The sequence below is a fragment of the Danio aesculapii genome, chromosome 15, assembly GCF_903798145.1.
Source record: "Danio aesculapii chromosome 15, fDanAes4.1, whole genome shotgun sequence".
Taxonomy (NCBI): Eukaryota; Metazoa; Chordata; class Actinopteri; order Cypriniformes; family Danionidae; genus Danio; species Danio aesculapii.
The window spans coordinates 224,381-241,880 of NC_079449.1; the positions used below are offsets into that span (position 1 = coordinate 224,381).

The 17,500-nt window shown below is 39.0% G+C and overlaps 1 protein-coding gene across 2 annotated transcripts in view; it reads right to left on the reverse strand.

Moving 5' to 3' along the window:
* Nucleotides 1-17,500, reverse strand: part of sik3 (SIK family kinase 3) — a 42,300-nt gene that overhangs the window by 22,494 nt on the left and 2,306 nt on the right. For both annotated transcript variants that reach the window (XM_056473227.1, XM_056473226.1), the window contains exons 2-3: nucleotides 271-387; nucleotides 94-157 (exon numbers count right to left, since the gene is read on the reverse strand). In XM_056473227.1, coding sequence (XP_056329202.1) covers nucleotides 94-157; nucleotides 271-387 — 181 coding nt within the window. The remainder of the gene's footprint in view (nucleotides 1-93; nucleotides 158-270; nucleotides 388-17,500) is intronic.

Genomic DNA, 17,500 nt, shown 5'->3' on the forward strand with positions numbered 1-17,500 from the left:
CTCGGGTCGCCGTGAGCATCAGAGTGCATGTGTCGACGCATTAACCACTACACCACTGACACCGAGGAGACAGGACACTTTTAAAACACTCACCGAAGATCTCTCCACCGCTGGCGTACTCCGTCACCAGATATATCATTCTCTCCGTCTCCATCACCTGACACACACACACACACATACACAGATGAGAACGGCATCCAGCAAACATACACTCTTGCACTCTCTAACACACACACACACACACACAGATCAGCAGTGAGTGGGCGTGACCTGGTAGAGGCGTATGATGTGTGGGTGTCTCAGCATCTTCATGATCTGCACCTCCCGGAAGATCTTCTTCAGATTCTCATCGTCCAGCTGCGTCTTATCCACGATCTTTATGGCGACCTGCGACACACACACACACACACACGCACACGCGCACACACACACACACACACACACACACACACACACACACACACACACACACACACACACACACACACATCATCATCATCATCATGTTTACGCCAGCACACCTCATTAGCATAAACACAGCCTGTTTACAGTTGCCAAGCGACACAACACTCAAACAGCAGCTCTGAATGATGACTGCAGCATGATGAATGTGAAACTCCACTGATGAGCAGATACTGAAGACAAGACAAGAGCAGCTCACTCACTCACTCGCTCATTCATTCATTCACTCACTCTCTCTCTCTCTCACTCACTCACTCACTCTCTCACTCATTCACTCGCTCATTCGCTCACTCACTCACTCATTCGCTCACTCACTCACTCATTCATTCATTCACTCACTCACTCATTCACTCACTCGCTCATTCATTCACTCACTCACTCGCTCACTCATTCACTCGCTCATTCGCTCACTCACTCGCTCATTCACTCGCTCACTCACTCGGTCATTCACTCGCTCATTCGCTCGCTCACTCTAATGGTGCATGAGCAGCTCTGGTGGTCTTCACAGCAACACCTGCACTAAATATTCAGTATATCATCATAATCATAATGCTAACTGCTGCAGAATAGCCTCAACACACACTGTAAAAGTCTATAAGAGGCTATATAGAGTCTATGAGAGGCTATAGAGTTTATAAGAGGCTATATAGAGTCTATAAGAGGCTATATAGAGTCTATAAGAGGCTATAGAGTCTATAAGAGGCTATATAGAGTCTATAAGAGGCTATAGAGTCTATAAGAGGCTATAGAGTCTATAAGAGGCTATATAGAGTCTATAGGAGGCTATAGAGTCTATAAGAGGCTATATAGAGTCTATAAGAGGCTATAGAGTCTATAAGAGGCTATATAGAGTCTATAAGAGGCTATATAGAGTCTATAAGAGGCTATAGAGTCTATAAGAGGCTATAGAGTCTATAAGAGGCTATATAGAGTCTATAAGAGGCTATAGAGTCTATAAGAGGCTATAGAGTCTATAAGAGGCTATATAGAGTCTAGAAGAGGCTATAGAGTCTATAAGAGGCTATATAGAGTCTAGAAGAGGCTATATAGAGTCTATAAGAGGCTATAGAGTCTAGAAGAGGCTATATAGAGTCTATAAGAGGCTATAGAGTCTATAAGAGGCTATATAAAGTCTATAAGAGGCTATATAGAGTCTATAAGAGGCTATATAGAGTCTATAAGAGGCTATATAGAGTCTATAAGAGGCTATAAGAGGCTATAGAGTCTAGAAGAGGCTATATAAAGTCTATAAGAGGCTATATAGAGTCTATAAGAGGCTATATAGAGTCTATAAGAGGCTATATAGAGTCTATAAGAGGCTATATAGAGGCTATAAGAGGCTATATAAAGTCTATAAGAGGCTATATAGAGTCTATAAGAGGTTATATAAAGTCTATAAGAGGCTATATAGAGTCTATAAGAGGCTATATAGAGTCTATAAGAGGCTATATAAAGTCTATAAGAGGCTATATAGAGTCTATAAGAGGCTATATAGAGTCTATAAGAGGCTATATAGAGTCTATAAGAGACTATATAGAGTCTATAAGAGGCTATATAAAGTCTATAAGAGGCTATATAGAGTCTATAAGAGGCTATATAGAGTCTATAAGAGGCTATAGAGTCTATAAGAGGCTATAGAGTCTAGAAGAGGCTATATAGAGTCTATAAGAGGCTATATAGAGTCTATAAGAGGCTATATAGAGTCTATAAGAGGCTATATAGAGTCTAGAAGAGGCTAAATAAAGTCTATAAGAGGCTATATAGAGTCTATAAGAGGCTATATAAAGTCTATAAGAGGCTATATAGAGTCTATAAGAGGCTATATAGAGTCTATAAGAGGCTATATAAAGTCTATAAGAGGCTATATAAAGTCTATAAGAGGCTATATAGAGTCTATAAGAGGCTATAGAGTCTATAAGAGGCTATATAAAGTCTATAAGAGGCTATATAGAGTCTATAAGAGGTTATATAAAGTCTATAAGAGGCTATATAGAGTCTATAAGAGGCTATATAGAGTCTATAAGAGGCTATATAAAGTCTATAAGAGGCTATATAGAGTCTATAAGAGGCTATATAGAGTCTATAAGAGGCTATATAGAGTCTATAAGAGACTATATAGAGTCTATAAGAGGCTATATAAAGTCTATAAGAGGCTATATAGAGTCTATAAGAGGCTATATAGAGTCTATAAGAGGCTATAGAGTCTATAAGAGGCTATAGAGTCTAGAAGAGGCTATATAGAGTCTATAAGAGGCTATATAGAGTCTATAAGAGGCTATATAGAGTCTATAAGAGGCTATATAGAGTCTAAAAGAGGCTAAATAAAGTCTATAAGAGGCTATATAGAGTCTATAAGAGGCTATATAAAGTCTATAAGAGGCTATATAGAGTCTATAAGAGGCTATATAGAGTCTATAAGAGGCTATATAAAGTCTATAAGAGGCTATATAAAGTCTATAAGAGGCTATATAGAGTCTATAAGAGGCTATAGAGTCTATAAGAGGCTATATAAAGTCTATAAGAGGCTATATAGAGTCTATAAGAGGCTATATAGAGTCTATAAGAGGCTATATAAAGTCTATAAGAGGCTATATAGAGTCTATAAGAGGCTATATAGAGTCTATAAGAGGCTATATAGAGTCTATAAGATGCTATATAGAGTCTATAAGAGGCTATATAGAGTCTATAAGAGGCTATATAGAGTCTATAAGAGGCTATATAAAGTCTATAAGAGGCTATATAGAGGCTATAAGAGGCTATATAGAGTCTATAAGAGGCTATATAGAGTCTATAAGAGGCTATATAGAGTCTATAAGAGGCTATATAAAGTCTATAAGAGGCTATATAGAGTCTATAAGAGGCTATATAGAGTCTATAAGAGGCTATATAGAGTCTATAAGATGCTATATAAAGTCTATAAGAGGCTATATAGAGTCTATAAGAGGCTATATAGAGTCTATAAGAGGCTATATAGAGTCTATAAGAGGTTATATAAAGTCTATAAGAGGCTATATAGAGTCTATAAGAGGCTATATAGAGTCTATAAGAGGCAATATAAAGTCTATAAGAGGCTATATAGAGTCTATAAGAGGCTATATAGAGTCTATAAGAGGCTATATAGAGTCTATAAGAGGCTATATAAAGTCTATAAGAGGCTATAGAGTCTATAAGAGGCTATATAGAGTCTATAAGAGGCTATATAGAGTCTATAAGAGGCTATATAGTCTATAAGAGGCTATATGAAGTCTATAAGAGGCTATATAGAGTCTATAAGAGGCTATATAGTCTATAAGAGGCTATATAAAGTCTATAAGAGGCTATATAGAGTCTATAAGAGGCTATATAGAGTCTATAAGAGGCTATATAGAGTCTATAAGAGGCTATATAGTCTATAAGAGGCTATATGAAGTCTATAAGAGGCTATATAGAGTCTATAAGAGGCTATATAGTCTATAAGAGGCTATATAAAGTCTATAAGAGGCTATATAAAGTCTATAAGAGGCTATATAGAGTCTATAAGAGGCTATATAGAGTCTATAAGAGGCTATATAAAGTCTAAAAGAGGCTATATAGTCTATAAGAGGCTATATAGTCTATAAGAGGCTATATAAAGTCTATAAGAGGCTATATAGAGTCTATAAGAGGCTATATAAAGTCTATAAGAGGCTATATAGTCTATAAGAGGCTATATAAAGTCTATAAGAGGCTATATAGAGTCTATAAGAGGCTATATAAAGTCTATAAGAGGCTATATAAAGTCTATAAGAGGCTATATAGTCTATAAGAGGTTATATAAAGTCTATAAGAGGCTATATAGAGTCTATAAGAGGCTATATAGAGTCTATAAGAGGCTATATAGAGTCTATAAGAGGCTATATAAAGTCTATAAGAGGCTATATAGAGTCTAAAAGAGGCTATATAAAGTCTATAAGAGGCTATATAAAGTCTATAAGAGGCTATATAGAGTCTATAAGAGGCTATATAAAGTCTATAAGAGGCTATATAGAGTCTATAAGAGGCTATATAGAGTCTATAAGAGGCTATATAAAGTCTATAAGAGGCTATATAGAGTCTAAAAGAGGCTATATAAAGTCTATAAGAGGCTATATAAAGTCTATAAGAGGCTATATAAAGTCTATAAGAGGCTATATAGAGTCTATAAGAGGCTATATAGAGTCTATAAGAGGCTATATAGAGTCTATAAGAGGCTATATAGAGTCTATAAGAGGCTATATAAAGTCTATAAGAGGCTATATAGAGTCTAAAAGAGGCTATATAAAGTCTATAAGAGGCTATATAAAGTCTATAAGAGGCTATATAGAGTCTATAAGAGGCTATATAAAGTCTATAAGAGGCTATATAGAGTCTATAAGAGGCTATATAGAGTCTATAAGAGGCTATATAAAGTCTATAAGAGGCTATATAGAGTCTAAAAGAGGCTATATAAAGTCTATAAGAGGCTATATAAAGTCTATAAGAGGCTATATAAAGTCTATAAGAGGCTATATAGAGTCTATAAGAGGCTATATAAAGTCTATAAGAGGCTATATAGAGTCTATAAGAGGCTATATAGAGTCTATAAGAGGCTATATAGAGTCTATAAGAGGCTATATAAAGTCTATAAGAGGCTATATAGAGTTTAAAAGAGGCTATATAAAGTCTATAAGAGGCTATATAAAGTCTATAAGAGGCTATATAGAGTCTATAAGAGGCTATATAAAGTCTATAAGAGGCTATAGAGTCTATAAGAGGCTATATAGAGTCTATAAGAGGCTATATAGAGTCTATAAGAGGCTATATAAAGTCTATAAGAGGCTATATAGAGTCTAAAAGAGGCTATATAAAGTCTATAAGAGGCTATATAAAGTCTATAAGAGGCTATATAAAGTCTATAAGAGGCTATATAGAGTCTATAAGAGGCTATATAAAGTCTATAAGAGGCTATATAGAGTCTATAAGAGGCTATATAGAGTCTATAAGAGGCTATATAGAGTCTATAAGAGGCTATATAAAGTCTATAAGAGGCTATATAGAGTCTAAAAGAGGCTATATAAAGTCTATAAGAGGCTATATAAAGTCTATAAGAGGCTATATAGAGTCTATAAGAGGCTATATAAAGTCTATAAGATGCTATATAGAGTCTATAAGAGGCTATATAAAGTCTATAAGAGGCTATATAGAGTCTATAAGAGGCTATATAGAGTCTATAAGAGGCTATAGGGTCTATGAAGTAAGTTTAATTGATCTGATTGATCTAATCTGATTTACTTTTAGTGTAAATAATAACCGTTGATCAGACTGATGATGAATGAGCCTGTCATGTAGACACAGTCTCCTCATGCTTATGATGCGGTACCGTCCAGAACTCCACACATTAAGATAACAACTCGCTCTTTATACTGTAGATCACCATGATATTTAATTATTGATCAGGGCCACAAATATCATTATCGTGATTATAATATGATTAATCCTGCAGCGCTACTGTATATATACACACACACACACACACACACACACACACACACACACTGATATTCATATATTACTCTGATAAATCATCTAAAGTCATCCAATAATGATGACAGAATAAAGCATTAATAACACACACATGATGAGACGAGCAGGAAGAGTCACACACTAAACACACACACTGCACACAGCAATTCAGTCAAACATCAAACATTTTGACAGAGAAAGATGATTTAGGTGTGTGTGTGTGTGTGTGTGTGTGTGTGTGCGTGTGTGTGTGTGTGTGATCAGGTGTTTGTGTGTGAGAGACGGACAGTAAATCAGAAGCAGGAACAACAGCGCAGAGTTCCAGTAACACTGATGACGTGTGTGTGTGTGTGTGTGTGTGTATTTAAAGCATGCGCTTCTATTAATATCTCTGGATCTGCTCCAGCTACTGTGATGCAATCAGACTCCAGCTGACCCTGTGTGGACTCAACAACATCTGGACACACACACACACACACACACACATGCACGCGCACACACACACACACACACACACAGCATTTGTCTGATCAGGACAATTGAGGAAAGGATCTGCAGCAGATGCAACATGCTGCACACACACACACACACACACACACACACACACACACGCACGCACGCACGCACGCACACACACACACACTACATTAATGTTTCAAAATGTTCCTTCAGCTTAGTCTCTTTATTTATCAAGGGTCGCCACAGTGGAATGAACCGCCAACTATTCCAGTATATGTTTTACACAGCGGATGCCCTTCTAGCTGCAACCCAGTACTGGGAAACACCCATACACACTCATTCAACCACACACACACACACTCATACACTAGGGCCAGTTTAGTTGATCAGTTCCCCTATAGCGCATGTGTTTGGACTGTGGGGGAAACCGGAGCACCCGGAGGAAACCCACACCAACACGGGGAGAACATGCAAACTCCACACAGAAACACCAACTGACCCAGCCGAGACTCGAACCAGAGACCTAAGTGCTGTGAGGCGATTGTGCTACCCACTAAGCCACTGTGCAGCCGCCAATTGTTCTTTAGCAGAGTGTAATATCAGTAAATCTGGAGAACTCTAAAAATGCTGGGTTGTTTTAACTCAATGTTGGGTTAAATATGGACAAGCTCCACATTGGGTTATTGTTTTCACATTAAGTTAAAAATAAATTTTTGTAAATCCAAACTGCTGGGTTTTTTCATATTTGACCCAACACTAGGTTAAAACAACCCAGCATTTAACAGAACCTGCTATCATCTCTCATTAGTGGAGTTTGTTTGGCAAGAACGTTCTGCTTCAGATTGTGTATTATTCATGTATATAATGCCTTGCTCATACTCTAAAAATGCTGGGTTGTTTTAACCCAATGATGGGTCAGATATGGACATCAAAAAAAAAAAGGTCCCTTTATTAGTCAGGGGTCGCCACAGTGGAATGAACCAGCAACTATTCCAGCATATGTTGTACACAGCATTGATTTAGTACACTGAATGTCCAGTGGTCACTCTTCAGACACAGTGAAGGCTTCATCTGGTCAGACACCTTCTCATCTTGTTCATCTCTGAATCACAGTAGCGGGGGTTTCCTGATTGGTGGGTGAGCGGGCCGTGTTTGAGCTCAACACCTGATTCTGTGCTCGGTGGTCTGCTAATAATGCCGTGACTGTGCATTAATCTGAACTATCTACATCAGGCTCATTCTCATCCTGGATCACACTGAGCCAGGAGGAGCCCATTAAACTAGGTCAAGCCGGACTTTCTCTGCTCTCCTGGCTCTCTGGACTCCACATTGGTGCAACCCTTTTCATATTTCCAGGTCTCTCAGTAGCAGAAGTGGGAGAGTACAGCACATACATTTATTAACAGTCTTATTAGCTGAAATGAATAACAGAGAAACTCCAGGAGACGTTCAGAGAGAGGACAACACTAGTGTGAGACTGATGGCAGAGGAGAGGATAAGGTCAGATCTACTGTGCTGACCCACAGACGCTGCATTAGAAACACCTCACATAAGCGCTAATTAGTTTAATTTGAAGACGATATCTTCATTACTGCATATAAATGTTCATATGAGTATTTTAAAATCACAATAATAAAAACTAAAGGATTTTAGATGCTGATGAGTGATGAACGCTTCATAACAGGCTGGTGAAGAGGGCTCATACCCCTCAGGTCTGCAAGACACACGTGCCATCTGATGATGTTGAATATGGAGATGTCATTTCTTATGATTTAGATTTCACCAGATGAAATGCACTGTTAAACTCATCAAGTTTAATTATATATTAATCATACTGTAATAAACAGGATACAGATCTAACTCTGGGTTTAAAGAGGCTGTAAAACACATGAGAGTAATCTGGGTTATATGGTTTCAGCATTGATTCAGCATCACAGTGTGATCACTCGTAATAGACCCGTCACAGGATATACAGGGGTTTGGCCAGAGCTTCAGATGTTAACAGGCATTTCTTAGCCACATATTCTAAATACTGTGTGAAAACCCAAACAGAGCTGTGTACAGACACTATATTCAGCATAACTTTTCTTTTTCTGTCACTAAATAAATATAAATATATAATATATAGAGGAAATGTGCACTTTAACTCTGACACTGCCAGCATAAATCAGGCTTTCTCATAGCCTCATTTCAGGTGTAGTAAACATCGCTCTATTAAATTAATTAATCTATTAAAATAACCTTGTCTACAATTCTGCATTATAGGCTTAAATTATAGAGAATAACAGATGAAGCGAGACTGCAGTCAGATCATGAAGCAGATCAATGTTGATCCTTCTGTGGAGGTGTCCAGCAAGGTTAGTTTATTAATTAAGCACATTTCATACACTGTGACCATTCAAAGAGCTTTAAAGTCAGTGGAGAAATGAACAAAACAACAGGTCTAAGACTAAACATTAGATTAATATATGGAGAAATGATTTCCCCAACAGATAAACAGCACTCGCTAATATTTCAGCAGGCTACCGCTGTCATATTACTGAACTGCACATTTACTGATAGGAATGAAGACATCCTGCAGTACTCCTCATTCTCTCTTCATATAGCTGCATATCTGGCTACTACACACCTATAATACACTGTGATATAGCCTGGTTCAGTAGCTCCGTGGATCGTTTTGCTTTCACACTACAATGGAGCTGCTCCAGAGTTCATTTCAGCCCAGACCACCTCATTCAGGAGATCTCAGACTGATTGATATGGTGCTGATGGGATTCACACCACATATACCAAACAAACCGTTCAAGGCATCACTGGCCCGATCTGACCATCAGCCATCCTGTCTACTGTCCCGAGTGTCTCGCACGCTGACCCCGGGCTATCAGGCAGTCCTTATAGTCGAGCCCTGATATGCAGTGTGGGGTCTGTATTATAATTGATCATTCAGCTATAAGGAATTACAGCATCTGTGAGCTTCACTTTAGGATTATAATTGCATCTTTTCTTGATTCTATTTCTAGACAGTGCAAAAACACATGCAAACACAGAAACACACTGCAAACAGCACAGAGAACACCAGTAATGTTATGGATTGTTTATTAGAGTCTATAGAGATGCAGTCATACTGCAGAATCAGCTCAGTCCATCTAACATCATCAAATCTTTCTAAATAGAGAGATGAAGTCATCTGCTCACGCTGGATTCACATCACTATACATCACTATGCTGGAGTTATCCACTAGTGTAGAGCCTCTCTGATTGGTCAGATCTGTAGTGAACTGATCACATGTGATCAATGATATGTTGAGCAGTCCTCATACAGAATGTCAATGCTACATGCTGTAGCTCTACATATGTGTGATGCTGCGGTGTAAAAGCACACACACACACACACGTCAGTCAGATCGAGAGCGCTGTCACAAGCGCACACACATACAAATGCATACACAAACATAAACATGCACATACGCAAACGCACGCGCACACACACACACACACACTCTGCTGGTGAACTGCTGTGAATGTGATGTGTGAGAAAAACAAAACATTCAATAAACAATAGAAGACAACAGCTGCACACACACACATACACACACACACACACACACACACACACACACACACACACACCATCACAGCTCTAACGCCGCTGTAAATACTCCATATTCAGGGTTGTGTTGTGTGTAGATGATTGTTAATGATCCTCGTTATAAAGTGTGTGTGAATTATTAATAAATCCACTGATGATCTGACAAAGAGCCACAGAAGACCAGCTTCACAGAGGACTGACAGTCCAAATACTACAGTAGAGGAAGACAGAGGACACACACACACGCGCACACACACACACACACACATTTATTTATTTATTTATTTATAAGAGCAGTTCAACACTCAAATCTAGTTCTGCCATGAAAAAATTCAATTTTCACCAAAACGAATCAAACAGAAGCGTAGTTGTGTTGTCCAGCACAGTGAATCTCTTCAGGAACCTCTGTCCGTGTGTTCAGACTGTTATATTTGAGTTAGCAAAAGTCACACGAGAGCCAGATCCACATGTGGCACATCTGGGCATGGGCCGGTAGAAGATTCTGATCATATGATGATAACAGTGTGACAGTTTTGTGATTACAGCTCTAAAATATATTCTTTATTTAAGTGTCTGGGTAAAAACAGAGCTTCAGCAGGGTTCATCACGTCAAATGTAAGACTTGAAGCCCTTTTTAAGACCATCATGAATGAAATTTCAGACTTTGACATGGAGAAACTCTGATAATTTCAGTAATAACCAGTGGAGTTCTTCCCTCATTAACATTCAAATTCAGCTATTTCTTCAGCACATATTTAAAATAATGTGTCAAAGCCAGTAAACTCTAGTTATATCCATATGTTTTATTAGCATAACCTTATTAAATAGACACATTTTAAACGCTGTAATAAACAACATGAATGAGTGCATGAACACATGGAGAACTGTTGAGCAGATGTTACTGTAAGGATGTGAGGAAGATAATTAACCATACTGCTCAACAGTTCATTAAAGTGGATTCAGTTAAATGTATTCTAGATGGATTGTTTGTTTGTTTGGTTATACCCATTAGCCATAGCTTTACAGGGACAATTAATGAAAATGAAGAGCAGTTTAAAAGCATTTAAGACCCACAACAGCAGATTTCAGTGAATTGAACACCTTTTAAGAGCTTAAATTGAGGTTTTGAAATTGAAGACATGTTAAGACCCCCGTGGACACCCTGAACTCTTATCTTTATTTCCCTTTTGAACACAATATATTTTATTTTGAGAAGCATCATATATTTTGGAGCAGTAAACACGTCAGGCTGAAGAACTCACATGAATCATGGCCTTCTGCTGTCTTCATTAGTGTGTAAAGCACTGATTTCTCTACAGTTTAACACAGCATCTTTGGATATTTTTTCTGATGGAGTTACTGTTGTCCTAATAAATAAATAAATCTTACACACACCTCAGGAGCGGTATAGCAGAACATGTTGGTGGGTTTAAAACCTTGACTTTTATTAAAACAGCGGTATACCTTGAAAACGGTTATTGCCCCATCCCTAGACACCACATTTCCCTCATGAATGCAAAGATGTCAAATCAAATCCCTCATGTTTGTGCTATAGTGAGCCCACTCTTCTCCTGTTGATGAGCGTTGTTCTTCTGGGTTGTGCAGTTTCATTCTCAGAATTTCTACAACACATGCTGTATACTGACACATCCACAACACATGGTTATTCTCCTCATTTAAAGTGCAAAACATGTTCACTTTCTGTGAATTTATGCTTTGAGTTTTTACAGCGAACGTCACGTCCACATGCTGGAGCTGCTCCCAATCAGAATCAAACCTTCGCCAACACTAAATCCTCTTGATCTTTGAGGTCCGCCATCAATATCTCAGGTTTAACAGGCTTAGCTTTTCACAAAAGAGCCAACATCAAGTGAAGTAGTGCGACAGGAACATGTGTTTGATTTTTTATAAACCAACAATGCTGTGTGGTGTGAACCACTATTTACAACACTCAACATGAGGTCAACCATTTAGTAGTTAAAGGGTTAAAGCATCCCGCTAAACAGAGTTCTGAATAGTGTTGTTGAGCTGTACTGTTGGTTATTGGACGTGTGTCGGAGAGACTGCAGCTTTACATGTTTACTAATTAAAGGCCTCCATTCATTCATTCATTCATTCATTTTCTTTTCGGCTTAGTCTCTTTATTAATCTGGTGTCACCACTGCAGAATGAACCGCCAACTTATCCAGCATGTTTTATGCAGCAGATGCCCTTCTAGCTAAATCCTCTTTATTTCACTGGGAAACCACCATACACACCTATTCACACACACACAGTACGGTCAATTTAGCTTACACCTACCGCAATTCACCTAGCACATGTGTTTGGACTGTGGGGGAAACCGGAGCACCCAGAGGAAACCCACACCAACACGGGGAGAACATGCAAACTCCACACAGAAACACACACTGACCCAGCTGAGACTCAAACCAGAGACCTTCTTACTGTGGGGTGACTTGTGCTGTTTTTAAGGTGAATGTGTCAGGATGGCCACTAAACAGGTGGATCTGCTGCTGTAGAGATGATTACAGCTCAGGTACTGTAGGAATGCAGCAGATCCATCATGCAGAGCGAGACTAATGCTGCGGTGGATTGAAGAGTCCTCGTGTTGTTCACCATGCAGATGTGCTGAATCCAGCTGCAAATCTTACACTGATGATCAGGGAGTGTGAGCTGTTCTGCTAATGTTAGTCTGCTTCAGTGAATCTAATTTACATATTTAAATTAGATCTCATTTATTAATAAAGTGCATTTAGGTTATCAGAATACACGAAATATCCCTCAAAACAAACACAGATCTGCCTATAGTTCAGGCAGGTAAAGCTTTATCAGGCATGTGATCAGCCGAGAAGGAAGATGAGACCCTGCACCTTTCCAAAAAAAATTATATATATACTTGTGGGCATCACGGTGGTGCAGTGGGTAGCACAATCACCTCACAGTAAGAAGGTCGCTGGTTCGAGTCTCCGCTGGGTCAGTGTGTGTTTCTGTGTGGAGTTTGCATGTTCTCTCCGGGTTGGTGTGGGTTTCCTCCGGGTGCTCCGGTTTCCCCCACAGTCCAAACACATGTGCTATAGGGGAACTGATCAACTAAACTGGCCCTAGTGTATGAGTGTGTGAATGAGTGTGTGTGGGTGTTTCCTAGAGATGGGTTGCAGCTGGATAAGTCCCCAGATTAATAAAGTGACTAAGCCAAAAAGAAAATGAATGAATGAATGAATATATATATATATATATATGTGTGTGTGTGTGTTTTAAATAAATAACAGAATCAATACCTCTAAAAACAATAATAATGAATATTCTTCATTTAATATTTGATATTGGCCACACAGTTTAAGTTTAGCTTCATCAGTTTTAATGTTTAGCAGTTTAATAGTGACCGTAGTAATATTCGCTTTATACAGTACTTTGTTCTTCAGCGTGGGCACAGATGCACACCGCCGCTAGATGGCGCCACTAACTCGGTTTAGTGCGCTTGTGTCCACAGAATCTAAATCTGCCTGTTATTTATTCCACTCTTTATTCCACGTGATAAATAAACTACTAGTCAGTTGACGATTCGAATTAAGACATTAAATCGTTTCAGTTAAAGTTTTAATATCGCTATTGACCACAGAAGGCTAATATCGTCAACAGTGGACATTTGGATAGTGTTTCACAACATGGACATGACTGATGATGAATCTTTCTATTACCTGTGGCAATTTGGGGGTGAACTCCTGCTGAATGAGGACACTGATGCACACAGCCCCGTCACTGAGAGAGAGAGCGAGTGTTGATTTTCTTTGATATTAATTATTCTATCAATGCTTCTGAAGCAGCAAATGTCCTCAGCCCACTCGGCCTGTATGTTTGATTGTTTGTTTGTTTGTTTGATTGTGGCGATTGTGGTCCACATAGTTCAGTTGCACAATTCTGATTGGGCAGAGTGAAAGTGTGCTCAGTTCATTGGTCAGTAAGTCTGTCACACACAGACGGTGGTCATGCATTTGCTCTGGGTGGGGGAAATTATACACATTTCATATGGCAGCCTCTTCAGATCGGCTAATGCATGTGCGATTCGATTTCGATATATCACACAGCTCTATCCTGAAGTGTATAATGAATACTGTAGTATAGTCAACTGTCATTAATACAGTAACACTAGTGTAAAGTGTGGTGCTGTGATGGTGTATAGTATAGAAACTGAAGTCTGTTGAATAACTCGTTTATTACTACAGTAGTGTCGCACCACAGCAACATTATCATTACTACAACACTTTAACTCAAGTTATTATCAGTAAGCTTCCTGACACTGCAGGATTTACTATAGTATATTTCATGTAGTGTAATAGCTAATACAGTATCTCCCGCCGTGATGACAGGCTAATATACTTTAGTTCAGTAGTAAACTCAGGCCTCTTCATGATGTAAGGATCATGCTCAACACATGTGCTTATGTTCTACTCACATCTCCTTTAAAATGTGCTGTAAATCACAGACTTTCCTCAGTGTCTCCCGCATCCTGCATCACCTGAACCACCAGACTGAAAACATGCAGACATGCTAATATACGCCTGTCAATCAATACTGGTGGGCGGGGAAAGCTGCACTCCTACATCACTGTCTTGTTTTAACATGTGTCAGCGTCAGTGGTGTAGTGGTTAGTGCATCGACACATTCACTCCGGTGCTCGCGGCGACCCGAGTTCAATCCTGCCTCGCGGTCCTGTGCCGACCCTTCCCCTCTCTCTGCTCCTCATGCTTTCCTGTCAGTTCTCTCTACTTTCCTATCTAATAAAGGTGAAAACCCTGAAATAAATTATTATAAAAACATCAGAAACAGTGATAAGAGAGGCTTGTTGTGTTTCTATCACTGTTTCACACACTATACTACACACACTTCTGTCCACACACTCTGAATCTGCATCATAGGAGCTTTTATACTCATCTACAATGATTTAAGACATATAAGATGATATTTCAGAGCGTTTAAGACTTTAAGGTCTATTGTGTCATTTAAGACATCAAGACTCTTTAAGATGACACAGAGATCCAGGGGTGCGCTTCCTAAACTACAGCGTAACTCACGGCTGAACTATCATACGATGCATCGCTTGGGAAAAGAACCATGTAGTGACGAGTGTTTCCCAAAACCCTATAGGTTCTCTGCCGCAGATCCATCGCTTGAACCACGTTAGTTATAGCGTAAAACACCTATAATGATGCTCTAAACATGATGGAGGAACTACTTTAGAGAAGAAGCCCATCATTTATTAGTGCAGATTATATAGTTTTACACACATTTAAAATAAAATCCAATATTAGATTTGGTAAAAACATGCACTCGCTGTCCATATTAACTGAGATATATGTAAACCGCACATATAGAGGCTGTGTTTCCTTTACTGATATTATTGAGAATATTCCATAGTCTATTCTAAATGAACATAAAATCACTAACAAACGCTGACACATGCTCTAATCTCATATAGAAATCATTTAAATCAATAAATAATGAGGAGATTTATTAAGAAATTAACTTTAATATTCATTATTTATTAGGAAATGAAGAAAATCATCCTTTAATAATAATGTTAATGATGATGATGATGATGATTGAGTAGTATTTTTACACTTTGACACATGTAAACCACTGCAGAAATGTTCTACCCAGCAGGCCCGTGTCATATACAGTACAATCCCAATTCTAGCCCTTAGCCCTTCCTCTTACCCCTCGTTTTGCGCGTGCCCGTGAAGGGTAGGGGTGTCCCAATTCTCTTTGGCTTGAAGGTGTAGGGCTGAGGGCAAAACACCCCTTCAAACAAAGATTTTACAGGAGCACACTCTAAACAAGGGGTAAGAAGATTTCCCAGGATACACCAGCCACAGCTGCACCAGGAAGGAGATGCACAAATGAGTATTTTATGTCATTTTTACGAATTTTTACAACAAACAAACAAACAAACAATGTTTAATATATTCATATATTCATAACTGCGTTGATGTTTTACCCTCATGCTTTTTAAATAAAACACTAAAATACAAACCGTTAATTTTCACGAGCTCTAATCCCTAACCCTAACTCCTGTACAGCAGTCCCACAACATCCTGACCCTCCAGTACCCTGTCAGATCAGTGTAGTGTCTGGGAATGAGCTGTTGACAGAGTCTGCTGTAATGTTAGTGTTGTCTTGTGTGTTTACATGATGAACATGGCCACTGTTAATACACAGTATAGTTATGATCTTATAGCCACATCAGATCCTCATGATATCATGATATACACCTTCAGTGATCTCCTGAAGATAAACACCAAACTATAACCCAACTGGAGGAACTAAAGCAGTCGCCATCGTCTGATCTCATATGAAGCAAGAGATGGCGAGGACACATGATGACGTGTGCAGGTGATGTAGTGCTGTCCCAATGCTTAGGGGTACATTTTGAAGCCCTTCACCTTCACACTCTGCTGTAAGGGCCAGGGATAGGGGTACGAAAATAGAATTGGGCCATAATAAATAAGCTACTATAGATTAAAAGCATTAGCCTATGCTGTGTTTGTTTTCACAAGCTTTGGAGATGTAACCAATTCTGCGTTTAGGGTGCTTTCACACCTAGACTTCTGTCTCGTTTAGCATATGTGAATCCAGCAATGGCGCTCGGATCCGCACCAAAACAATCGGTCTGAGATCTCCTGAATGAGGTGGTCTGGGCTCGATTGAAACGAACTCTGGAGCGGCTCGATTGTAGTGAGAAAGCAAAACAATCCGAGCCCGGCTACATCACAGTGCATTATGGGTATGTAATAGGCATATATACGGTTATATGAATGATGAGCAGGGCGGGATGCCATTCCTACCGGTAAATGTGTGTTTCATGTCCAATATGAAAGTGAAAGCATGCTGAACTATTAACCAGAGCTGTTTATCTGCTAGGAAAACTGACCCAACTGCAGTCTGGGTTATCTGTTATTCCTCTCTATAATGTAAAGCCTGTACTGTATAAATCTAGCCATGGGCAGTGTGTGAGAGAGTCGGACCTCTGAGCTATAGTTGGTGACGATGTCTGTGCATTCAGAATGAAAGAGCAGCGTTTCACTTATAATGTCTGGTTGCTCATCATCATACCTTAAATAAGGATGCATAACAGCGGAGCGGGACTCTGCTGAATAAACTGACCAATACGAGGAGAATCCTCAATGTGTTCCTCACACGTGACGTGTTGTAGCTCTTTTGGTCCATTTAGAGACTCTGCAGTGTGAAACCGAACCGCACCAAGTACACAGAGCAGCACTGTCACCTATAGCTTTAGTCATGAGCCGCGGCTGTGTTCAAAATGACATCAATGTGTTCAAAGTGCACTGTGAAGGGAGCGGTACACATGAAGATCGCTCAAACTGAACTGTAGAAATACTTTACAAGCAAAATACACCTCAGAGAGACGACTTTACTGCTGTATTTAATCAGCGCAAGTGTAACTGTTAGAATGTTCTACAGGAAGAGGGTGTA